This window comes from Vombatus ursinus, unplaced genomic scaffold (genome assembly GCF_900497805.2).
Source record: "Vombatus ursinus unplaced genomic scaffold, bare-nosed wombat genome assembly UNPS02004234.1, whole genome shotgun sequence".
Classification (NCBI taxonomy): Eukaryota; Metazoa; Chordata; class Mammalia; order Diprotodontia; family Vombatidae; genus Vombatus; species Vombatus ursinus.
In genome coordinates, this window is record NW_020944012.1 from 1 (window position 1) to 25,665 (window position 25,665).

Here is a 25,665-nt window from a genome sequence, read left to right on the forward strand (position 1 = left end):
AATAGCACAATTGTTGGCACAATAGGACTGGAACGGGGGCATTCCAGAACAAATGTAACCTAGAAGGAAAAAGGACTAATCCAGGCTTGGGAGGTTTCGAGCTGAATTTAACTGCATAAAAGCAAGCTTGCCCTTGCACTCAGGGCCCATCCCTCCTGAAGAGGGGTGGAGTATGTTTCTGACCAGAAACATCTAAATCCTATGGACTTCCTCTGTAATAAACTTTCTTGATACTAAATTTTAGGTGTCAAGCGTATTTCTAACATGGTCAGAACCTATCATGCTAAATAATAGGTATAAACATTTCATTGTCTTAACTATTGTACCATTGGTAAAGGATTGGGTATGGGATGTGGTACTAAAGGTTTTCAGGTTAACCTTTTCTAGCTCTAACTTTTTGTTATATTTTAGAGAATTTATTTAACCTTTTAGCGATTTCCTGCCATAGGAGCAAGGAGTGTCCAATAATGGTAAGAGTGGATGAGAGATTATGGACAGGAACCTGGAAAGGTCTTTTGTTATCTGGTCCAACAGATTATATCTTTTTCAAGTGCTTTCCTGGGAGGGTTCTCTCTTCTACTTTCCTCTCCTATTCTCTTAAAAACAATAGAAGAACAGTACTGGACAGGTGAATAGGAGAGAGAAAGGACTTACGGGCCCCATTGACTATGATGCCTCCCTGGAGAGTTTTCACCTTGGAATGCTGGAAGATCCAGGAGCAGAAGTTTTCAACTTGTTGCACAAATTCAGGATCCAGTTCACTGTCATGAAGTTTCTCCAGCTGGGAAAGCTTCTTTCTGTGGGTGGGTCTGTCGAAGATAAAGCATTTCTTCTTGGGGAAAAACTGGCGGATACACAGACGAGGTAGGTTGAACATTTTAACTTCTTCGGGTTTGCCTGAGGGAAGGAAAGGAGGAGTCTTGTAATAGAGAACAGAGCCGGGACTTCTCTCTAAAATTATGGCCCCTTTCAGGGACTTCTCTTTGGGCTGAGATAAGCTTATTTGTGCTAGGTCTTTGCATGTTGACTCCCTAGTTAGAATGGGAGCTCCTGGAAGGTAGGGTCTGTTCCTCCCCTCCACCCCTTTTTTTGTATATCCAAAGCTTAGCACTGTGCTTGGCCCAATAAAGATGCTTAATAAAAGCTTGTTGTTGGTAATGATGATGATGATGATGATGATGATGAAAAGACAAAGGACTTGTTCCTAAGATAGAAGAGGGGTTCAGATTTTCACTGAAGGCAATAGTCTAGACTTCAGCCAAAGTGGGATAACTTTCCTTGTCTCCAGATAGGCAGGGAACCATAACTAAATAAATCATTCAGAATATGCAATAAATTCTGGAGATGGTTTCCCCCACCCCCTGCCCCCTCCCCTTACTCCCTATATCACTGCACAACTCTCAAGCTCTTGAACCTTTCTTAGGCTTCAGTGAGATCTCCAGGTACTCATCAGCGGTGATGGGTTTCCCACCTATTTCCAGCTCCAAGGTGAAATCACGCACAGTCCACACAAAGTCTGGAAAGAAGCTCACAAATTCTGAGGAGTTTTCTACCTCATCAGTGTTGGGAGCAGATTTGCTCTTGATGCGCTTTGTCAGCTCAGTCACATAGCTGGGGAATTAATTAAGGAAATATGGCAGAAAAAAGTACCAGCCCTTGTTCTACAATTCCTTCAATTCTCTGAAATCTTTTGCTTCCCCTTGGTCCTGAACCAATTGATAACTTTTTCATCATGAAACATGAGTAATTTCTCTAGAACTTGTGATATGTGTACATATATATGTATATATATGTACACATATATACATACACATATATACATACACACATATGTACCACACACACACACTCACATACACACACACACACACACACATATACATATATACATACACACACTCTTTTTATACCTGTTGTTAGAACATGAGGAACAGAACATGGGCTTCAGAGAGATTTTTGGGCTAAGTGAAGGCCCTCCTCTCCTTCCTTTCCCAAATGTCCTCTTCCCCTGAATCACAGAAAGGATACTGCAGCTGGTCCATTGCCTGCTGATTGATGGTGCCCATGCTGTTATAGATAAAGGTGCTGCTCAGTAGCACGGCCAGGGCAAAGATCCACGTGTCATTCTTGTTATCGCCCTAGAAATCAGAATACATTTCCTGGCCTTATTACGTGATACTTTTTCACTCCCATGGCGGCTCCTAGATTAGCATACCTGTATACTTGGGTTTTTGTAGGCCTAAGATCTATAATAGTATTAACGTGCTCTCTTTCATAATCAGGCATGAACATGTCTTCCCTTCTTACCTTCTCCACATCACCCAGCCCCTCAGTGTCCAGGAGAACAAGGGTGTGATTTGGTTTCTCGGGATGAGGAACACACCATATCCAGATGCCCTTGGTGTGAGACTGCACTGTGGAGCCAAAGGAGAAACCTGCACAAGAGTTTGGAGAGATGAACATGGAATAATCTGGGGACTTTCATATTTGATGAATGTCTTGGGGATTAGTACAGCTGTGTAATGTTAATCATTCACTGCAAGAAAGTTGGCTATTTTCCCATAGTGAAGAAGAGAGGCAATTACATATAACAGAACCAGTATTTTAGGTCTAATTTTCAAATTACACCAGAGAGAAACAAAATAGACCAGTTGCCTGACCACCTCGAGTAGGAACATTTTCTTGTATTTCAGAGACCAGTAGAGATGCCTAGGAAGTTTTTCCTTATTGATTTCCTGTTCATTCACTCACTCATTCACTCATTCATTTGTTTATTCATCCATTTATATATCTATCCATTCATTCATCTATCCTTCCATCTATTCATTCATTTATTGAACTTACTTTTAGTGTACACCTATTTTGTGCAAGGTGCTGTCCTAGCAGTTATGAATAATACAGTGATAAACAGGGCTTGGTCTCGTCTCTTAAGAACTTCTGTCTTCTTAGGAGATATAAGACATGCATAGAAAACTGTGTTAAAAAACCAAATATGCCTAAAAAAGCCCAAATATGCTTTGGGCAAACATAAAATATGACAGGAATTTAGGGGAGGGCAATTTCATTTCTTGGTTTAAGGGCCTGAGATCTCTTCAGAGAGGAAGAGGTCTACCTAAACTGGACTTTGAAGATTAAGTAGGATTTTGACCTGTGGAAATATGGCCAGGAAGAATAGGGAATGGTGTCAGTGAAGACACAGAAACAGATAATGGTACAACCGGTTTGGGAACTAGTCCTTTGTCCAGTTTGCCTGACTTCTAGAATATGGGAAGGAGAGTAGTATAAAATATGTCTAGAAAGGTAAATGGGAGCCCATGAGTTACAGGATCCTAGATGTTGAGCCAGAAGGGACTTTGGAGATCATCTGATTTCACTCTTTCATTTTGTAGATGAAGTCAAAGAGACAAAGTGATGTGTCCAATTTACCGAGTTAGTAAATAAGAGAATTGGGTCCTAAGCCCAGATTCTTTGGCTCCCTTTGCTTTTCCTTCAGTCCCATATAGCCTTAGTCTTCTACTTTATTAGAATGCTTGCGTAAATCAGCTTTACCATTATCCTATTCCCAAAGGGCATCATGAGTCTTGTTCTAAGGGGAAACTAAGTCAGTGTGGCATAGATCAGAGAGTATGAGGCCTCAAGTCGGGAAGACCTGGCTTCAAATCCCACCTCCAATACTTACTAGCTGCATGACTATTGGCAAGGACTTTATACCTCAGTTTCTTAATCTGTAAAATGTTGATAATGAGACCAGTAGTGCCTACCTCATAGGCTTGTTTTTGAGGCTCAAACAGAATAAGGTATATAAAATGCTTTGCAAATTTTAAAGTGATATATATAGATATGGATATGGATATATACACATATATTCATGCGTGGAAGTTATACATTTGTACACAAGACATGTAATGTGTATATATGCTATTATAGATTGTATTTTGTATAAATATTATATACATATACCTATTATATTACATATATGCACGTCACATACACAATTCTACAATTTATCACATATATAGTATATACAGCATATAGGTTACTTATCATACCTGTGCATATTGTTATATATGTACTTATTACACATATAATATACATACACAATATACATGCATGCCTGTATGTCAGATATTATTGAGGCAAGGTGGAGGAAACGTCTCCTTTGTCTTCCAGATTACCCTAAGGGGTCTAAAGCAGAGGTTAGAATGAGACCTTGCCTTTCCAGGTCTATCCCTCCTTGTTAAAGAGAAGTCACCAAAATGAATAACATGTAGTTATGTGTTAAAGGACTAAGCATACGTACCATTATTTTGATGATTGCACGTACCTGATTTTTTCCCTGCCAGCTTATTCACCAGGTAGGACTTGCCAGTGCGATACAGGCCCACAACAGCCACCACCACCACAGGCTCGGTTATTGAAGAGAGAATCTCCAGTGATTTCTGGTTCACTATCAGTTCTCCATTAGCGTTCTCAATTAGACACACTGGGGCTGGCATGTGGACAGCAGTGGCCATGTTGAAAGTGGTTTATTATCTGCCAATGAAAAGTCTGGTCAAATAGGCACTGAAAGGCCCAATTGTTATTTCTAAATACAGAGCCAGGATACAGCACTCAGAGGACTACTGTCCTGCTGTCATTTGTGACTCTCCCCATATATGTAGTAGGAGACTCTTGTCTCCCTGAAGAACCAGAGACTTTTTTGATCTAATCAGCCCAAACATTCACTTCTGTATTTATCTTCTGTCTCTTCAAATCCAGTCTAGAAGAGAAAGCAATGATGTCTGCTCTATTTGTCTCAATCTGTGTGAATCTAAACTATAGGCCCAGACAATTTAAACCAAGAAGGAGCCTTACAACACATACAGTCCAATCCACCCTCCCAGTATGTATGAGCAAAATGTATCCCCATGAGGTTCAATGATTTGTTTCAGGTCGTGAAGGTAGTTAGTAGTATGGAAGCATATCTATTAAGGATCTCTGTTTCTTTTGAAATGTTAAGAAATAATATTAGGATAGTGTCCTGTCCTGAATTCCTTAGTCTCACTTGGATAGAAAACCTAATCTGTATTTGATCAAATTCTAAGGAAACAAAGTCCTGCACTGAAATCTTTTTGCTATATTCTTAGAAAAGGGCTAACCTGTTTCTCAAAGGGAGGGGCTTGACTGAGTCAAGGAGGAACCCAGGAACCCTGAAATCGATAAGAACCATGACCAAACTAAGAGGAGGAATATACTTTGAATAAGCTCATGAAGAGCAGCACCCTTTTTGTTCACCCTTAACCAGAATGATCTGTTTTAGGGAAATGGCTCTTCATTGTGTGGAAGTTGTTACTATTATTCTGTTTAAGATTATGGATTCATTCTCAGAGTAATGCTTTAAAATGCTAAAATACATAGAATCACAAAGAAAACAAGTTCTATTGTAATAGTGTGCTCAAAATATTAAACAAAATAAAAACTTCTGGATCCCAGGTGAAGAACTTTTGTCCTAGCAGACTTCCGAGGGTATTGTTATCTTGTTATCTCTTGCCACCATCCTCTAGCGGTTAATGAGAATAACTGGGGACACAACGGTGCCTTTGTAGGGAGTCAGTGGGAAAAGAAGATTTACTTGCCATATTGATTTTGCATTCCTTTCTTCCTTCATTTTTTCATTCAACAAGTGGGTGGCTGTTACAATGTAATAGTGACTGAATTGCTCTGGGAGATCCAAAGATGCCTAAGAAATCATTCATGAAATCTAGTCCTCTGTCTCTCATGTCCTAAACCTGACCTGCTATCTATCAGGTATTCCTAACTTTGGGTCTGTGAACTTTTTTTTTTAATTTTGGTAATGTATTTCAACATAATTGGTATCTTTGAAGATCTTATGTATTTTAATTTATGCATTTGAAAGTATCATTCGTAAATTGGAACCATAAGCTTTCTTAGACTGCTTAATAGGTCTGACACAAAATAGGTTGGGAACCCCTGAATTCTTGACTCAATCTTGCGCCTCTCATTGAAGATACTTCACCCTCTCTTTTTAAACTCTGCCTTTGCTTTGTCTCTTGTCTCCATCCTTCCAGTTTTTGTCTAATGCCACTCTATTTTTCTGATCCAGATTCTGCAAACACTCAAGGTATCCTGTTATCTCAACTCTGGCTAGAGCCCTGAGGTGAAGTCTCTTGATTCTTTATTGTGGTGAACTCAGTTTTTCTAAGAGCATTACACTGGATTGCGGATTTGGCTTTGCTTTGGGGCTTCAGGATATTTTGACTGCTTGGAAGAGTAGTAATAAAAGTCACAGAATTTCACAGCTTCCAGAGAGCTCCCTGGCCATTGAGCCCAGCTAACATTTCAGCAAGAATCTTTCTCACAATCACTGAGAATGATCATCCAATTATTTCTGGAAATCCTTCCACGGAAGAAAACCACTGCCTGTTAAGGCAGCCTGTTACATTTGAGGGCAGCCATAATCGTTATGAAGGTTTTCCTTAAGTGAAGTCCAATTTTGCCTCTTTTGCCATTGCTACCCTTGATCAATCAGTGGGGACCAGCCAGAGCAAATTCAATCCCTCTTCTGCTTCACAGCCCATCAAATACTTCAAAACAACTAACCCTTCTTTCCAGGCCCGACATCCTTACTTCCTTCTTCACTATGGCATCAGTCGTCCCACAGCTCTGGTAGGTCTCCTGTGGATACCCTCTAGCTTACCCTTGTCCATCTTAAAACATGGCTGACCTGAACCTAACACTCCTTCCAGAACTGAACACATGACTGAAGATATATTTGACCAAGGCAGATAGGCCCAAAGAACCCCATGGTCATCCTTTACTCTCTGTTTCCTCAAGCCTGAGCTGGTATAGAAAGTTTTGCAAGATGGCTTGTGAGGTACAGCTAGATTCAAGTCCTGCCATGTGATGGTCAGTTGGAGGACCTGGTAAGTTTTGTCTGCTTCAGAGAAGACCCAGAGGGACATGCAAGCTGTGTCCGAGTGTTTGAAGTGTTCTGCTTGGCCCCAGAGTGCTGAACTGGGAGCAATGGGAAGAAGTTATAAGACAGGCATATCTCAGTTTGGTAGAAGAAGTTGTCAACAAACATTTGTTAAGCATCTACTATGTGGCAAGCATTGTACTTAGCACTGAGAATACAAGGAAAGGCAAAAATAAGTCTTTCCTCACAAGGCTCTCCCAGTCTAATGGGGGAGGCAACATGCAAACAACTATGTACAAATTTTCCTTGCAATTGTTTTTTTTGTTTGTTTTTTTTGGGGGGGGCTAGGCAGTGGGGTTAAGTGACTTGCCCAGGGTTACACAGCTAGTGTCAAGTGTCTGAGGCCAGATTTGAACTCAGGTCCTCCTGACTCCAGGGCCGGTGCTCTATCCACTGTGCCACCTAGCTGCCCCCTTGCAATTGTTGTACAGTTGTTTCAGTCATGGCTAGTTCTTCACAACCATATTTGGGGTTTTCTTGATACTGAAAGTGGTTTCCCATTTCCTTCTCCAGCTCATTTTACAGATGAGGAAACTGAGACAAACAGGGTTAAGTGACTTGCTGAGGGTCACACAGATGGTAAATGTCTGAGACAAGATTTGAATTCAGGAAGATGAGTCTTCCTGGCTCTGGGCCTGGCACTGTACCCACAGTGCCCCCTGCCTGCCCAGTTAGAACCGTCCAGAAGTAGAATGGGATCCCTTGGGGAGTACATTCCTCCATACTGACTATGTTCAAGTTCACAGATGGTCACTTATTGAGTATGTGATTGAAAAGATTTTGGTTCAAATTTGGTTTGGATTAGGTGGTCCTTAAGGCCTTCTCGAGTTCTGAGATTCTGTGATGTGTCTTTGGTGGGTTTTGGTTTTTGCCTTACCCCATATTAAACAATGATTTGCTACCAAATGAGATTTGAAAATACTTATCTTTGTATGCACACACACATGTATGAAACACACACGTACAGCTATACATATATTTCACATATACATTTTGTTAGTTTAGATTTGAACATGCATGTATACATATATGTATACTTATACAGAATGTCAAGTTTTATATATGTGTGTGTATGTGTGTGTGTATGTATGCAAACCCACATGCACACAGGATGTCCCAAAAGTATCAGCACACTATCAAGTTATTAAAATGTAAAACTACACTAAGTCTTTTGGGATACTCTATATTGTGGGTTATTAAAGGGATAGAAATATAAAGCAGTGTGGTACAGTAGAAAGAACCCCTATTAGTGGCCATAGACAAGTCATTTAACTTCTCAGAACTTCAGTTTTCCTTTTGTTAAATAAAGAAGTTGGACCTATTGAGGATGAGCTCTAGGATCTTATAAATTGGGGCTGGGAAGTTATAAAGAACCTGATTGCTTCTGTCCCTTTCACATATGGTTAATTCCAAAGCCTTTCCTGGGTGGGTCTAGTTATCATCAGAAAAGAAGAAAAAAGTGTTTTCTTTCATCTGCCAGAGGCCATTAGGTGACCTCCTGAGCACCTTTTGGGTTTGTCCAGTCGTTACCAAATGTAATCGTAGGGCCCCATAAATGCCTGTTGTCTGCTTTCCTTAACCAGCCCCCAGATGTTTGATCCTTTCTACCTGTCCCGTTTCTACCTGAACCCAGCTTCTTAGGACCCCTGCTACCCTTTTCTGTATGAAGATAGTATCATCTGTTGGATGGAAAGAAGAACCAAAGAGAAGGTAGAGAGAATAGAGGAGTGAACCAAAGAGAGGAAGGAAGGAAAAAGCTGATTACAAAAGTCAAAAGAAAGTCAGTGGCAAACTGATCAGGGATCTGGGAATCTAGTCACAGAGGAAGGGGCTTAAGGCAGCTTTGGTTTCTTTGAATATGGAGTTTGTTTTAAAAAAGAAAAGCTCTGTTCAGAATGGAAGAAGTGTCCCACCAAAGATGTAAAAGCAATAAGTGAATGTTGCCAGTGTTTCTATAGGATAGCCCATAGGATCTGCCCTTAAAGATGGCAAAGCTGGCAGAACTCACCATTTCTCTCCTAATGGGAGACACTGCCATAGTGACTATAGTGGTAGACCCAGAGACAGAAATCCCCCCTCAAATAGTTACTGGCTCTGTGGCTTGGGCAAGTCCCTTCCCTTCTGGCCTCAGTGATCTCATCTATAAAATGGGGGAGGTGGTGTTGGACTCAGGGACATCTACACTTCTTCCCAGTTCCAAATTGATGATCCTATAACATAGCCACCGATTCTGTGCGCATGCCACACATCTATGTAGTTACTAACTTACCCAGTAAAGAGCTCAATTTTGCTTTCGTTTTCAGTGTGCCTTTCCCTTCTGCACAGAGTTGGGTTTTTTTACTAGACTTATGAAAACCTGGAAAATCTGAGGCCTCAGTAGTACTGAGTAACTGGCATAAAAGATGACTGAAAGAGCTTGGAAGCCAATTTTATTTGTCTTTGGAAGGGACTGCTGGGGCTATGAATGTGTCGTGTATGTTAACAATTTTTAAAAAGAAGGCATAATTGAGATAAGTTGTCATGAGATCATGGAATCGTAGATTTGGAGCTGGAAGGACCTTAGACTTTTCCAACTCTTTCATTTATAAATAACTACAATGAGGCCCAGACAGGGGAAGTGATTCCCCTACATCACAAAGGTGGTGAATGACAGAGGCATGATCTAAATTCAGGGCCTCTGACTCCATCGGTTCTTGTCATGGTCTGGAATGTGTATTTGTTTGCATTGTTTTGTTTTGTTTTTGTTTTTGTTTTTGTTTTTGGTGGAGGAGAGATGAAAGGGAAAATAGGAGGTAGATCTGTAATTTCATTGGCATGGAAACTCTCAACAGAGGAACCCCCTGTCTTGGTGCAGACAGGCACCCTGCTCCATAACTAGTATTTTTTTTTTTTAGGCAATTGGGGTTAAGTGACTTGCCCAGGGTCACACAGCTAGTAAGTGTCAAGCATTTGGTCTGAGACAGGATTTGAACTCAGGTCCTGCTGACTCTAGGGCCGGTGCTCTGTCCACTGCGCCACCTAGCTGCCCCCATAACTTGTATTCTTAAAGAGCTGCCTTGGACTCCTAGGGCTTGAGGGGTCTGCCAGTATGTATCAGAGGTAGGACCTGAACCTGGGTCTCCCTGGCTCTGACACAGCTCTCTCTCCTGTCTGTACTGCCATGACACAAGCTCAGTTTGGAGCTCTCCTGGCTAAGCAGTCAGTTTGTTTTCCATTGTATGTTTCTCTGAGTATGTGCTTTAAGTTACCTCTGCCACAAAAATCCTCATTTGTAATGGCTAGCAGGCTGCCCACACCCATCAGGTGGTTCCTTATTACCCTGTGGACGATACTTTATTCCCATTCTTCCACAACTATACTGTTCCATGATTTGTAGTCAGTTCTAAGTCATCAGAAAAATATTGGTGTTAGAAAGATTATACTTTAGGGAGGACTCTGGAGTAATGAAAAGAACTTGGCTTTTTCCCTACAGCAGTAGAGACCATTCTGCTTTTGCTGTTCATTCCCAAGTCCAGTTCAATGTCCGTTGACAGCATCTATCCAAGACACACCTGTCTACTAATCACCAGGTGTCTTTCATCTACTCGTTTTTCCTGTGTGGCTATTTTAGTTAAATCCTTGAGTGATTCTCAGTCCCTTTGGGTGGCTCTACAGTGTTGTGTGGGCTTGAGACAAACAGAAGTGTCTGGTAGGCCTCATCCTCTGCAGGGGATCCCTCTTCCATTGAGAACAGGGATTCACTTACGGGTGTCCTGGACTCTTGGTAACAGTCTGGTAAAGCCTATGGACCCTTCCTCAGATAATGTTTTTAAATACATAAAATAAAGTACAAACGTTACAAAAGAAGCCAATTATATGAGACACAGTTATCTAAAGACTTTTCCCATCCAGGTTCACCGGGTCCTCTGACCTTCCTTGGGGGGAGCTATGGACCCCGGGTTAAGAAACCCTGAGTTAGCCCCTGTGCTGGGCGTCCTCCAGGAAACCTTTAAGGAGCATATATCTGTTTTTGTACCTCAATAGTAATAACTAGAAAGTTGCCCTTTTTTACTTATCTAATACTAATAATAGCTAGGATTTATATATCACCTGCTTTGTGCCAGGCACTGTGCTAAGAGCTTTTTATGTCTCATTTGGTCTTTACAGCAGCCCTGAGAGGGAGGTGCTATTATTATCTTCATTTCATAGGTGAGGAAACTGAAGCAGGCAGAGGTTCAGTGACCTGCCCAAGATCACACAGCTAGTGAATGTCTGGAGCTACATTCAAACTCAGGTCTCCCTGACTCCAGGTCCAGCGCCCCTTGCACTGTGGCGCCCCCTAGGGTCCCTACCTAGATTCTTTCCCTCCCTGCTCCTCTTGGTTAATTCCTAACTGGCAGGGATTACCTTGACTCTGACATCTGAGTTGCCCTCTAGTGCCCTCTAGTGGCATCCAAGAGACAGCGCTATGGAGGGAAAGAAAACCCTCTGGTTTTGGGTCTGAGCTCTGCCACTCACTTCCCACTGTGACTTTGGGCAAAGCTCTTAGACTCCTTAGTTCTCAGTTTCCCTATTTTTAAAGCAAGGATGATGCCTAATTTATTTGTTAGAGTGATTTTTTTTTTCTGGCTCAAATTAGATAATATTTTTGAGCACAATAGTTAGCATTTCCATAGGGCTTAAGGTATGCAAAGTGCTTTAATATATTATGTCATTTGATCCTCACAATAATGCTACCATCACCCCCATTTTACAGATGAGGAAATGGAGGACGAGAAGGCAAGTAACTTTCCCAGGATCCTGTAGCTAGTAAGGGTTCTGCAGGAGGGCTCAAACTCTGGTCTTCTGACTCCAAGTCCAATACTCTCTGGACTAAGTCACCCTGCTGCCTCAACAACATAAGCCACACAAATTTTAAAGTAAAGTTATCAGTACCTCATCAATGTCCTTGGTCTAATTGTCTCATTCTCTTCCTTTTCTGTTCTGAAAAGCAGCTAGGTGATGTAATGGATAAAGTGCTGGGCCTGGAACTCAGGAAGACCTGAGTTCAAATATAGCCTCAGACACATTATTCTGGGCAAGTCATTTCATCTCTGTTTGCCTTAGTTTCCCTATCTGTAAAAATGGAGACAATAATAGCATCTCCCTCTCTGGGTTGTTGTGAGGAAAAAATGAGATATTTTAAAGTGTTTTACAAACCTTAAAGTGCTATAGGAAGGCTAGCAATTTTACTGACATGCTAATTATTATTCCCCAAACAAAGCACATGATCCTTCAGTTTTAAATTCTCTGACTGCAATAATCTTAAAGCACTTTCATTCTGGACAGCCTTGGGAGAGTTGCATTGGGTTGCGGCCACATTTTGTTGCAACGTGTTATCCAACCCCTCCCTACCATCTAAGGCCTTTTTATGGTCAAAGGTCTTTTTGTTTCTGCACCACTTAGCACAGTGCCTGGCATACTGTAAGTGCTTCATAAATATTTATTGATTTTTTTTTATTGAGAGAACAGGAGTTCTTAACCTTTTTTGTGTCATGGACCCCGTGGACACTGTGGGGAAACCTAAGGATCCCTTCACATAATAATGTTTTCTAAAGTGCAAAATAAAATGAGATTTGAAAGGAAACCAATTCTATTGAAATAAAAACGTGTTTTTTCCCATCCAAGATAACAGACCCCCTAAAAACCATCCACTAACCCTTTGGGTGCCTGTAGACCCCAGATTAAGAACCTCTCTAAGCAAGAACCCTAAGGTCCAAGGCTATAGTAAGAATTCAATTAGGTGAGAGCAAGAAAAGAAGATGGAAGGAGGAATATCCCTTCAACACTAAAGTTGTAAGAAAAGGAGGGGAGAGGAGAGAAGATCACAAGAAGTCCATGAAATAGAGGGAAGAGGTAGTGCTCAGCCTGCAGCAGGCATTTGATCCTGTCCACTGACTTCTTCAAGATTTAAGCTTGGCTGATCCCTAATGTTCTCCATTGGGCTGTTCAGTCTCATCGGGGTGCTGGTCTGTTTCCTGGAAGCGTCCCTTAATCAGCAAGTGTTTATTATGCAGACCACTGATACTGGAAGCAGTGAAAACAGTCCCTGCCCTTAGGGATGTTGTAGTTTAGCAGAGGTTTAGTGAGAAAATAAAACAGAAAATGAGACTTTGGAAAGAAGGCAGAGAGACTAGGAGAACCAGCCAAGGAGTCCAGTAGCAGATGGTGCTGCAGCCTCACCCTGCAGGAAGACTGGGGAGTCCTCTGCCTGATGGACGTGAGAGAGGACACTCCACTGGTGAGCCAAGCAGCGCAAAGGTACTGAATGGACTGACTGACTAATGTGGGCACATAATGTGGGAGCCCCGATCCGCCTTCCTGTCAAACGGCTCTCAAACAGCGAGTAAAGGTGCACTCTGTTGGAAAACAAGAAAGCCCCCACGGAAGAGAAAATACAGAACAAATCCTTACCAGTGCCCGCTTACTCTGAGGAGGGTAACTTCCTCTGCTGTCGTTTTCCTCCCCTAGTTCTTGACTGTTCGTCTTTATTCTGAAGTCTCGGCTTCTGAGTCCTGGGCATTTCTGGGCTTTCACAATATGAAGTTTAAAAACAAAAAACCGTCAAAAAAGGAAGCAATAAGAAGTGAAAGAGAAAGAAAAAGAGTTTTCCCTTTGAGTCACCCAGTGACCTGAGAAGCTGTAAAAGGAGTGGGGGGTTGGGGGTTCAGGCGGGGAGGGCGATGCTGAGGGCAGGCCCTTTGGGGCCAGTCTTTCTCCAGCTTGCAAAATTTCTTTTCTTTTCTTTCTTTCTTTCTTTCTTTCTTTCTTTCTTTCTTTCTTTCTTTCTTTCTTTCTTTCTTTCTTTCTTTTTCTTTCTTTCTTTCCTTCTTTCTTTCTTTCTTTTTTTACCATTTACTAATTTATTTTTAGTTTTCAACATTCACTTCCACAAGATTTTGAGTTCCAAATTTTCTCCACATCTTGCCCCTTCCCCCACCCCAAGATGGTGTGCATTCTGAATACCTCTTCCTCTAATCTGCCCTCCCTTCTATCACCGCCCTCATCTCTGATCCCCTTCCCCAGGATAGATTTCTACACCCCATTGCCTGCACATCTTATTTCCCAGATGCACATGAAAACAATTTTTAACATTTGTTTTTAAAACTTTGGGTTCAAAATTTTCTCCCTCCCTCTCCACTCACACTCATTGAGAAGGCAAGCAAGTCAATACAGGTTATACATGGGTAGTCATGCAAAACACTTCCATAGTAGTCACATTGTGAAAAACTAACTATATTTCCCTTCATCCTATCCCAGCCCCCTCCCCCAGTTATTCTATTCTCTCTTTTAACCCTGTCCCTCCTGAGAAGTGTTTGCTTCTGATTACTCCCTCCCCCAATCAGCCCTCCCTTCTATCATTCCCCTCTCTCTTATCCCCTTCCCCCTAATTTTCCTGTAGGATATAATAGATTTCCATACCCAATTGAGTGTGTAAGGTATTCCCTCCTTAAGCCAAATCCCATGACAATAAGATTCACTCATTCCCTCCCACCTTCCTCCACTTCCCCTCCACTGTAAAAGCTTTTTCTTGTCTGTTTTGTGTGAGATAATTTACCCCATTCTACCTCTCCCTTTCTCTTTCTCCCAGTATAATCCTCTCTCACCCCTTAATTTTATTTTTAGATAATACCCCTTCATCTTCAACTCACCTTGTGCCTTCCATCTATCTATCTATCTATCTATCTATCTATCTATCTATATACATATAATTTTTCCCTCCAAATACCCTAATACTGACAAAGGTCTCATGAGTTACAAATATCATCTTTGCATGCAGGAATGTAAACAGTTCAACTGTAATAAGTCCCTTATGATTTCTCTTTCCTGTTTACCTTTACATGCTTCTCTTGAGTCTTGTATTTGAAAGTTGAATTTTCTATTCAGCTCTGGTCTTTTCTTAATGGGATAAGTACCCACACTTTGAAAAAAACTGTTGGGAAAACTGGAAAAGAGTATGGCAGAAACTAGGCATAGACCAAAATCTCACACCATATACCAAAATAAAGTCAAAATGGATTCATGAGTTAGATATAAAGGCTGATGATGTAAGCAAACTGGGAGACCAAGGAATAGATTACCTATCAGATCTCTGGAGAACAGAAGAATTCATGACCAAACAGGAGATAGAGAATATTATGAAAAGCAAAATGGATAATTTTGATTACATTAAATTGAAAAGTTTTTTCACAAACAAAGCCAATGCAACCAAGATTAGAAGGAAGGTAGAAAATTGGGAACGAATTTTTACAACCAGTCTCTCTGCTAAGGGCCTCATTTCTAAAATATATAGAGAATTAAGTCAAATTTATAAGAATACAAGCCATTCCCCAACTGATAAATGGTCAAAGCATATGAACAGACAGTTCTCAGATGAAGTAATTAAAGCCATCTATAGTCATATGAAAAAATGCTCTCAATCACTATTGATTAGAGAAATGCAAATCAAAACAACTCTAAGGGACCACATCACACCTATCAGATTGGCCAACATGACAAAACAGGAAAATGAGAAATGTTGGAGAAGATGTGGGAAAATCGGAACACTAATGCATTGTTGGTGCAGTTGTGAAATGATCCACCCATTTTGGAGAGCAATTTGGAGCTATGCCCAAAGGGATGTAAAAATGTACATACCCTTTGACCCAGCAATAGCACTTCTAGGGCTATATCCCACAGAGATCATACAAATGGGAAAAGGATCCACGTGTACAAAAATATTCATAGCAGCTCTTTTTGTGGGGGCAGAGAATTGGAAATTGAGAGGATGCCCATCAATTGGGGAATGGCTGAGCAAGTTGTGAATGTGATGGAATACTATTGTGCTCTAAGAAATGATGAACATGCTGACTTCAGAAAAACCTGGAAAGACTTGTATGGTCTGATGCTGAGTGAAGTGAGCAGAACCAAGAGAATGTTGTACGCAATAACAGCCATGCTGTGCGATGACTAATATTGATAAATTTAACCCTTCCCGGCAATACAGGGATCTAAGACATCTCCAGAGGCCTTCTGATGGAAAATGCTATCCACATCCAAAGAAAGAACTATGGAAGTTGAATTGCTATTTCTTTTTCTCTTCTGTTGAGTTTTGTTTTCTCTTTCTGATGGTTCCTCCTATTGGTTTTAATTTTACTTACAACATCACTAATGTGAAAATATGTTTAATATCAATATAAATGTATAGCCTATATCAGATTGTGTGCTGTCTTGGGGAGGGTGGTGGGGAGGAAGGGGGAGAAAAATTTTAAACTCAAAACCATATGGAAGTGATTATTGATAAATCAAAATAAATTAATATAAAAATAAAAAATATAAAAGCAAATAAAAGTGAAAAGTAATTCAACCAAAGAATGATTAATGAGATTTTGCTGAGTTCCAAACCAGTCCAATTAGACTCAGAGCTGTGGTCTTGGATCAAGGGTTACCTATATATGTTTTAGGTTATATATCAGATCCTGGTACTCAGAGACTTTGTCCTGATTCAAGATGAAATGAGGGGGCCTTTTGTCCTAGCTACCACCACCACAAATGCTGACCAACTGCCACATTTGGGCAAGTAGTCCCTGGAGGCCTAGGAAGAGCAACATGGCCTAGACCATCAGCCTTCCTGCCAGTCTGGCCCACAAATCCAAAATCTTGGAATTCAACTCTCACCCTGTGGAGAAGAGGCCCTCCATCCTTCTGCTTGGAACAAAGGTGCTGACCAACTGGCCCTCACCAGACTGGAAATCCAGCCTCAATGCATCTGTTGGGCATCCTGAGCAGAAGTCATCGTACAGCAAGAGGATCAAATCACCACCGCCATCTTATCATCCCCTACCCTCAGACCTTGTCAAGATAGCTCAAATCCCTTCTCCCAAAACCTGTAGGAAGGGGAGTGCCCTTAACCTCTAACCCCAATCATCAGCCACTACAGCTGTTATCCTGGGGAGTAGATCCTTTGAGACCGGAATTTATCTATACCACTACCTCCACTAACAGCTATCATCCAATTATTGGCACCACCTCTTAGCAGCAGGTAAGTATGAGAGCCCTGAAACAACAGCATCCCCTTCACCCTGGACACCTCTCCTGAATCCAGCCCACCCCAGGCAGCCATGGTCCAGGGGAACAATTCCTTAGATCTGGCTACTGACTCAGCAGGTGCTATGGCCTCCATTCCTTCAGTAGCCACAGTAGCAAGTGAAGACCGCTAAACAATCCTTGGTACTGACCAATGGTGCTGCAAGGGTGGTTTTAATCAGCAGAAGAGACAACAGAGGAGATACATTAGTATCTGATTTTCTGCTGAACCCTTAGGACCAGTGAGTGGCCTTTCCATGACTTCAAGCTAAACCTTGTGTGTGTGTTATCTCCTCATTGTACTGTGAGCTTCTTGAGAGCAGGGGCTATCTTGATTTTGTATTAGCATTGTCAGTAATTAACACAGTAGTTGGCATGTAGTGCTTAGTAAATTCATTCATTCATCTGGAGAAAAAAAGGGAGGTGGGAAGATTCTAAAGGTAAAGTTGTTGATGTGCTTCAGGGCTCAGTTTGAATATAGCAACAAATAGATGGACTCTAAATACATTTCAGAACACAAGCCACAATGTGGTAAGTGCAGAAAGCCCTGACTTGAGAGTAATAAGGCCTGGTTTCAAATCTCGCCTCTGCTGTTTACCACCTGCGTGACACTGAGCAAATCAGTAGGCTTCCCTGGGGCTTACTTTCCTCAATTGTAAAAAGAGGGGGGTTGAATTAGAGGTCCCCTAGGGTCCCTTCCACCTCTGTGTGGATGATCCTATGAGAACACTCAGTATGATGAAAATGGTTCACTCTTGTGATCTGGTTGCTCTGATTACTCACAGGAGTAACTGACAATTGCATTCTCAGACCAACGTAATGTACAGTAGAGGCGATAATCCTGAGGGATGCAGGGCTAGCAGGAGGTAAGAGAGACAGCCAGGAGAAGACAGGCAGCCAGGGGACAGCAACCTGGGACAGGACACTTGCCCATTTTTAAAGTAACACACACATTTTTAATGCTAGAGCATTTGGGTCTCTATGTCATGAAGATATCTGTTATGGAGTAATTTAATTTACAAATACTACAGTGTAAGATCTAAGCCTTTGGTGGACACTCCATCACCTGACTGGGTCACTCCTGCCTGGAATGCTCCCCCTCCTCATCTCTGCCTTTTGGCCTCCCTGTTTCCCTTCAGTTCTCAGCTAAGTGAGAAACTTGTCTGGATCCCTTTAATGCTAGTGCCTTTACTCTAATGATTATCTCTAATGTATCTTATATAGCTCTCATTTGCACAGTTTTTTTCCCCATGGTGTCTCCCCCATTAGATTGTGAGGTTTCTGAGAGGAGGGATTGAATTTTTCTTTCTTTGTATCCTTAGCACTTAGCTTAGTTTCTAGCACATAGTAGGCACTTAATAAATGCTTGCTGACTGACTGGAAGGCAACAGTAAAGGAGGGGCCAACTTTTACCCCTTCATGAGGTCTCAGACACACCTTGTAGCAACTCTAACCCTGTGGCATAATATCCTCCAAAATTAGGCTCCCAGAGGACAGGACTCTACTTACCTGTGTTCTTTCTTGCCAGTCTGTTCATCAGGTAGGATTTTCCAGTATGATACGGGCCAACAATAGCTACCACCACCACTGGCTTGGTAATGGATGTAAGAATCCACATGGCTTGATGGTTTACCATCAGCTCTCCATTTCTATTTTCTACCAGACATGTGGGGGCCTCCATGGGCACTGCTGATGCCATAGTCACCTGTAAATGTGGAGGAGCCCCTTAGACAGAAATGAAGGTATAGAATTCACACAATCTTCAATTGAAGCTACCTAGATGAGACAGATATTAGTAATAGCAGAAGAGAGGTTGCTCTGCACTTGTGGAATTTTATTTTAAGGAACACAGAACTGGTAATGGCAGATGATACTATTGATGATGTTAGTGGCAATGATAATCATTACCTTTATGTAGTACCTTAAGAGTTACAAAGCACTTTACAAATATTGTCTCATTCTCTGGGACATAAGTACAATTATTATCCCCATTCTTACAGATGAGGAAAGTGAGACAATTTTCCATCATTTAAACATAGGTCTTCCTGACTCCTGGCCCAGCTCTCTATCCACTGCACCACTGGGCTCCCTTGACTAGATGTCCTATCACATCATTCTTGATCCCTAGGGCTGTCACATAGGACAACTATTCCTAATCTTTGAAAGTCCCACCCTGCAAGTTTCTACTTGGTTCAATAATCACATCCCTTTGCATTATGTTGGTCCAGGTTCACAGTGGCCATGGCCATGCATTGGTGTGAGGGAGGCATAATATGGGGCAATATCTGGGTCAAATACTTTGAGATAAATAGTTTTTTATTAGAACCTGGTGCTAATCCCTTCTTAGTGTTACCTGAGTGACTTTGGGGTGATTTCTGTCCGTCTCTCCCTTCCCCTACCCCACCCTGAAATTTCTGATTACTGCTTCAAATTCTGTTTCCTGACTCCTGCTTTTTATTCTGAATTTGTGGACACCAAGGAGCTCTTTGGTTTGACTGTGGCATGGCACTGTCCTTAATCACTGGCATCACGGCAGAGTAGGTGGAGAGTTAGTTTGAAAGTCAGAAAGACATTCATTAAATACTGTCTCTGACACACACTGAATTTGTGACACTAGACAAGTCACTCAACATGCTGAAGACCCATAGATCTTTCTAAAATTATAAATTGCAGAACAGTTGTAGGCCTACATTGGTAGAAAGAGTTTCTTTCCTAAAAGATTATTACATCAATGAAACCTTGGTCCAGAAAAATAAAAATCATTGGTGGAAGTCACCCCCTTTCTAGATAGGAAACAAGGACCCCAAATTCTGACCCCATGACAGGAATCCAGAACCAGCCCCTCAGTGGCTGCTCCAACAATGCCTGAGACTCTGGCCCCCTCAGTCCCTCCAGGTGAGGTCTCTGGGGCTCTAGGATGGTGTAGCCAGACCCCAGGCCAGAGCCCCAGTTGAATACAACCCTTGTAGCACTAGTAGAGCCAGAAAGAATGTTACAGTTCTTTCTGGGAGCCAGGAAATGAGGCGAAGAGTGGGGACAGTCACCCTCTCTGCCTCCTGGGGTCACCAAGGATTCTTTCTGCCTGGTGTGCAGATGTTTTCCCCAGGTTTCTGGTCCCATGTAGATAGCCTGTGGATCTTTACTCCTGGGAACATCCCAGAACTTGAACCAAGGCAACTGTCACTGTGCCAAACATGGAGGGCAGGCTGCCCTCTGTATCAACCCTGACCTCATAAGATATTGTTCTCATTGATAATGTGGAGCAGGCGAGGAGACTTTCCCCATTTCTCTTGGATTGGAAAAAGCCAGCATCTGGATATTTTAGGTCGGGAAAGGACAAAGAGAAGTGACAAGATATGCAATCCCCTAACATGGGACTTGTAGAGACCATGTGGCAAGTTGGATATAGGGCTGGACCTGGAGTCAGGAGGAGCTGGGCTCCCATCCTATCAGCCACACATTCCAGCTGGGGGACCATGGACTTAATGACTCTGCACCTCAGGTTCCTCACTGGGTTATTGTGTGGCTTAAATGAGATCATTTCTGTAAAGCACTTAGTGAATCTTACAGGGTAATTCAGACACCAGTTAGTGTTATTCTCCTTCACTCTTTTCCTACTCAATCTTTTAAGGTTTAGCTTGGACTACTCCTAGTGAATTAGCTCAAGCTACTCTTTGCCTCATGGATCACTATCTTGTTATGATGTTGGTGAGCACTGGCTGACAATAGATGATCCACGGGAGAAGGAAATAGCAAACCAGTCTAAAAACTTTGCCTCTTCTTACTGGGTTTTAATCCTGAGAAAAATTTTCAAGCTCCAGGGGAAAAGATGAAAGGAAGACAAGAAAACTGGGGGAAAAAAACCCTCACCTGTTTCACGAGGCTTCAAGTCAAGTTGTTCATGAATACTCTCACAAGTTTTCTCTTTCTCTCAGCTCTTCCCTTATTTGCTCTTCCTTTTCCTCTCCTCTCTTCTTTGTTGCTTCTCAAAACTCTTCTGTTATTTATAGTGGGAAAGGGTGGGAGGGACAAGTGAAATTGAAACCAAAAGTAAATCTTTCTGTTCCTAACCCACAGAGTAGAATGGGAGACCAAAGTGGACATATCTGTACAGTGTTTCAAAAATGCAGCAAATGTCTAGTTATTCACCAGATGTGAGAGTTTTAACAAAGCATTTTCTAATGCCAACCTCACAAACAGCCTACATGTCCTTAGTACAGACCAGGACAAAGGGAGAGCCCAGGGCCTGCCAGTGCAAATTCTTCAGGTAGATGACCCAGGTCCCTGATGGCTGGCATTGAAGAAGTGGCAAAATATCAAAACCTCTTATCTGCTGGCATTTATTTCAATGCCATGTCTACCAGACCAAGGGTAGCCATGTGGCACAGTGGATAGCGTGCCAAGCTTGGAATCAGGAAGACTCATCTTCATGAGTTCAAATCTGGCCATATCACAAGCCTACTCACAAAACCTCAAAAGGTTCTCTATTGCCTCTAGGGTCAAATGTCAGCCTCTCTCTAGGCTCTCTCTGCTTTCAACAGGCCTTCATTTCCTGCCTGCTTCCCATAAAGTGTAAGTTCTCTGTGGGCAGGGACTCTGCTTTTTGTCTTTGCATTCCCCAGTGTCTAGCCTTCTTTCCTTGCAGGGCTTCATCACCCCTTGCCTTGACTTACCGCAAGAGCATCCTAATTGGTCTCTCTGCCTCAAGTTTTTCCTTCACACACATGCCAAAGTAGTTTTCATAAAGTGCGTATCAGTCCATATCACAAGCCTACTCAAGAAACCTCAAAAGACTCTCTGTGGCCTCTACAATCAAATGTCAGCCTCTCCCTAGTCTCTCTGTGCTTTGGACAAGGTCTCACTTTCTGCCTGGTTCCCATAAAGTGTAAGTTCCCTGAGGGCAGGGACTCTTGTTTTTGGCTCTGTATCCTCAGTGTCTGGCACTGTGCCTGGCAGTAATGGTGCCATAGCAGGTGTTTAATAAATGGAGGTTCAGTGAATGAATGAATGAATGACATCCCTGCCCTGTCCATTCTCTGCAACTTCACTGTATCTGCAATCTTTCTTGATGAAAATTTCAGCTTCTTTCCTTGACACACCAATCAGGTGCCATGTCCTGGCCTTCCCTATAAAACATCTGGCCCTCTTCTGCTTTCCATGGGATACAGGGTAACACTCACTGGATTGAGGAACTGGAGGGAGATGGAGAACAGATATATGGAGAAGAGCTTCATATAATTTCAGCTAGAATTCTTTTTTTTTCCTTTGTTTTAATTTTTTTTTAGTGAACAAAATTTTGTTTTTTCCCCCTCATTACTTCAGACAGCTAGATGACACATGAGATAAAGTAGATAAAGCTCTGAGCCTGAGGAAGTCAAGAAGGCCTGAGTTCAAACCTGACCGTAGACACTTAGTAGCTGTGAGACCCTGGCCAAGTCACTTAACTTCTGCTTGCCTCAGTTTTCTCATCTGTAAAATGGGGTTAACAATAACACCTGCCTACTAGGATTATTGTGAGAACCAAATGAGTTAATACTTGTAAAGTACTTAGCACAGTGCCTGGCACATAGTAGATACTTAATAAATTCTTATTTCCTTTCTTCTTTTCTTCCCCCCATGGGAATAAAAAAGAAAAACAAAACACTTATAACAACTATGTATAGTGAAACAAGACAAATTCCCACATTGGCCCCATCCAAAATGGGCTACAGCTGTGGAGGGCACCTCTCTTGTGGTCATTTCTTCCATGCCTCCTCCTTGCCTGAATTCAAGATAATCACATTCATGCCCAATGCCCTGCTTGCTGAGAGCAGATAGGGTAGCTGGAACTGGGGAGCCTTCAGAAGGCAAGGAACTAAATTACCAGAACCAGGTCTAGTTGGGGGTGTGGTGGGGGTGGGGCTTCTTTCTGCTTGGTGGTGATCCCTGAAGAGCAGAGCAATAATGTTGTCAGGAGAAGCCTGAGGCCCTGCTCACAGGAGACCCACATGTGGCCCATGAATACAGGCCTTGGTTCTTTGCTTCTACATGTGTGCTTTTGTCTCAGGTGTAAGAGATTGTAGCTCATGATGTTGTGAATTTCAAAAGGGCAGGAGACTGAGCCCCCAGGATATCCAGGTGTATAGAGTCCATCCTGGGGTTTGGAGCCAGTTTGTCCACCTTGGAGAGCCCCAGGAGTGAGGCGTGGTCTTCAGGCCACAACCCAGCAGTAGCTGAGACCAGGGCTCATCCAGTCATGCCATATTTGGGCAGGAACTTGGCAGGACCAATGCTATGTAGAAATGGTGTGAGTCTGAGCCCAGTCTTCAAAGATCAAGGTGGTAAAGGGGTATCCAGTCTCTCTCTTCCTTGCCTTCCCCTGCCTGCTCCTGGGCCAAGCTTGACTCTCATCCACCTTCTCCTTCCTTCTAACCTAAGGCTCTCAAACCAGGAGGAGAGACTGTGTACAGAAGATAAGAAAACTCCTTTGGAAGAGAAAATACAGAAAAGTTCTTACTGGTTCTTGTTCACTTCAAAGTGACTGCTCCTGTGTCTCTCTGTCTGTTTGTGTGTCTCTTAGGCTGACTGGCTGTGTGTTGGGCCCCAGGAAGCTTTTGCAGTCTGGAATGCTGCCCAACATTGGCTACCTCTCAAGGCCTGGGCAGAGTTCCACAGCCTGGAGCCAGGATCTCCATGGCACTGGAGAGAGAGAAGGGGAAATGGGGTTTGGGCTTGTATTTTACAGTGAGATCCTATGTTGGGTCCTGGGATGCACCACTGAACACTCATTGTTGGCAGCCCAGTGGGCCATGGGGGGAGGGGGCCTGAGTGAGCTCAAGGTAGATGCCAATTCATGGATTTTTGTTTTGTTTGTTTTTTCCTTTTTTGAGATTTGCCTTTTATTGGTCCTAGACCATGCAGAAAGTGGAAGTTGCTCTATCTTTGATGCATAGGTTCTATTTTAGAGCAGTTTCAGAGGTTGTGGAGATCAGAGAAAATGTCTAGTCCCCCCTCTGGTTTGTCATCTGACCTCCTAATTTCTTTTAAGACCTGGTTGATTAAGAATTTTTTTCCTCTCCACAGTTGGTAAAATATAACCTTCTGTTCACTATGAATTCTTTTATGGTGTGGTTTTAATATATATTTAGATCATTGGTCCATTTGGAAATGGTTGTAGTGTATAGAATGAATGCAGACTTGTCTCCAAGCATCACCAAATTATTATCCAGTTTTCACAATAGATTTTGTTAAATAAAGAATTCTTTTCCCTTTGTTTTTCACCCTTTTTATACACATTAATCATTCAGAGACCTCAGACGTCATCTCGACCAACTCTCTCAGTCAGAAGATAAAGAAACAGAGCAGCTAGGTGACTCTTGTAAAGTCACACAGATAGCTAATGGCAGAGCCCACACTTGGATTCAGGTCCTCTGGGTCCAAGCCCAGCTCTCTTTCCATTGCTGCCCATCATCTGTGTAGCACAGTGAGTCAGATTCCAGGCCTTGGAGTGTGGAAGAACTGATTTCCCTTCAGTGTTACCAGCTTTGTGACCCTGGGCAAGTCACTGTCTCTCAGCCTAGTTTCCTCCTCTGTAAAACAGGTTTAATAATAGCACCTAGCTCCCAGGCTTCTTGTCAGCACCAAATGATAGAAGACATGTCCTGTATTTTGTAAACCTTGAAGTGCTATATAAATGTTAGTTCTTAACATAGCAAAAATTATTCTACCACTGATGTATGTTTAGTCCTAAATCTTTTTCAATCTATTCCAATTATTGTCTAATTTTTAAAGCAGCTCCATGACAGTGATTGTCTAGAGTCCTTCACTTGGAAATAGGAAGACCTGAGTTCAAATCCTGCTTCAGACGCTCAGGCACGTTGTTAATCCTAGAGCATTTGGGTCTCTATGTCATGAAGATATTTGTTGTGGGGTAATATAATTCACAAGTATCACAGTATAAAATCTAAGCCTTTGATGGATACTTCATCAGCCATCATTCTCTCACCAAGAATTCACCAAGAAATTCATTCAGTGAGAAATAATCCTTTTCACACTCATTTGGTGACTAAACTTTTAAGAAATGACCATTGTTCAGAAGAAATTATTTTATTTCTACATATAGCTCTGAATGGGATATTCATATAAATACCAAGCACCCTACTTTATTCAAGAAAAAAAGAGAAAATTCACAGAAACCGTTTAAATAGGAATCAAATGCAAAGGGACAATTACACACTTTTCCCCTATTTTAAAATTATCACAGGTCTTTAGGAAAAATTAGGGTTTTCAAATGTGGTTCTAGCCACAAGTAGACAGAAAACTAAGTAAATCATACTCCTCAGGCTTGTAAGCCTTGCATTTCAATAACCCTCACACTACAAGTTTCCCACAAGTCACAGGGATCCTGAGCTCTCTCCTTCAAGTTATGTTGGAGGTGAACAAGAGGGAGAAGGCTTGTCTTCAGCTTATGACACAGATAGGTCTGCTTTTTTTGGATTCATCCAGGCTCTTCTCCAGAGCCTTGATTTGCCTTTCAAGCTGCTGAGTTTCTTTTACGAATCCTTCTTTCAGTAAGTCTTTCTGTTCCTGAAGAGAAACAAATAGAATTTAAGAGCATGGAAACAAAA

General features: G+C 42.1%; 1 protein-coding gene across 1 annotated transcript; it reads right to left on the reverse strand.

The window, feature by feature from the left end:
* Window positions 1-572: 572 nt before the first annotated feature.
* LOC114054028 (guanylate-binding protein 1-like) lies at window positions 573-13,529 on the reverse strand. The gene is made up of 6 exons (XM_027877103.1): window positions 13,409-13,529; window positions 4,325-4,533; window positions 2,308-2,435; window positions 2,029-2,138; window positions 1,415-1,611; window positions 573-897 (listed from the first exon to the last, which is right to left on the reverse strand). The coding sequence occupies exons 2-6, from the start codon at window positions 4,512-4,514 to the stop codon at window positions 590-592; spliced, it is 933 nt and encodes a 310-aa protein (XP_027732904.1). The 5' UTR covers window positions 4,515-4,533; window positions 13,409-13,529; the 3' UTR covers window positions 573-589.
* Between the last annotated feature and the right edge of the window lie 12,136 nt (window positions 13,530-25,665).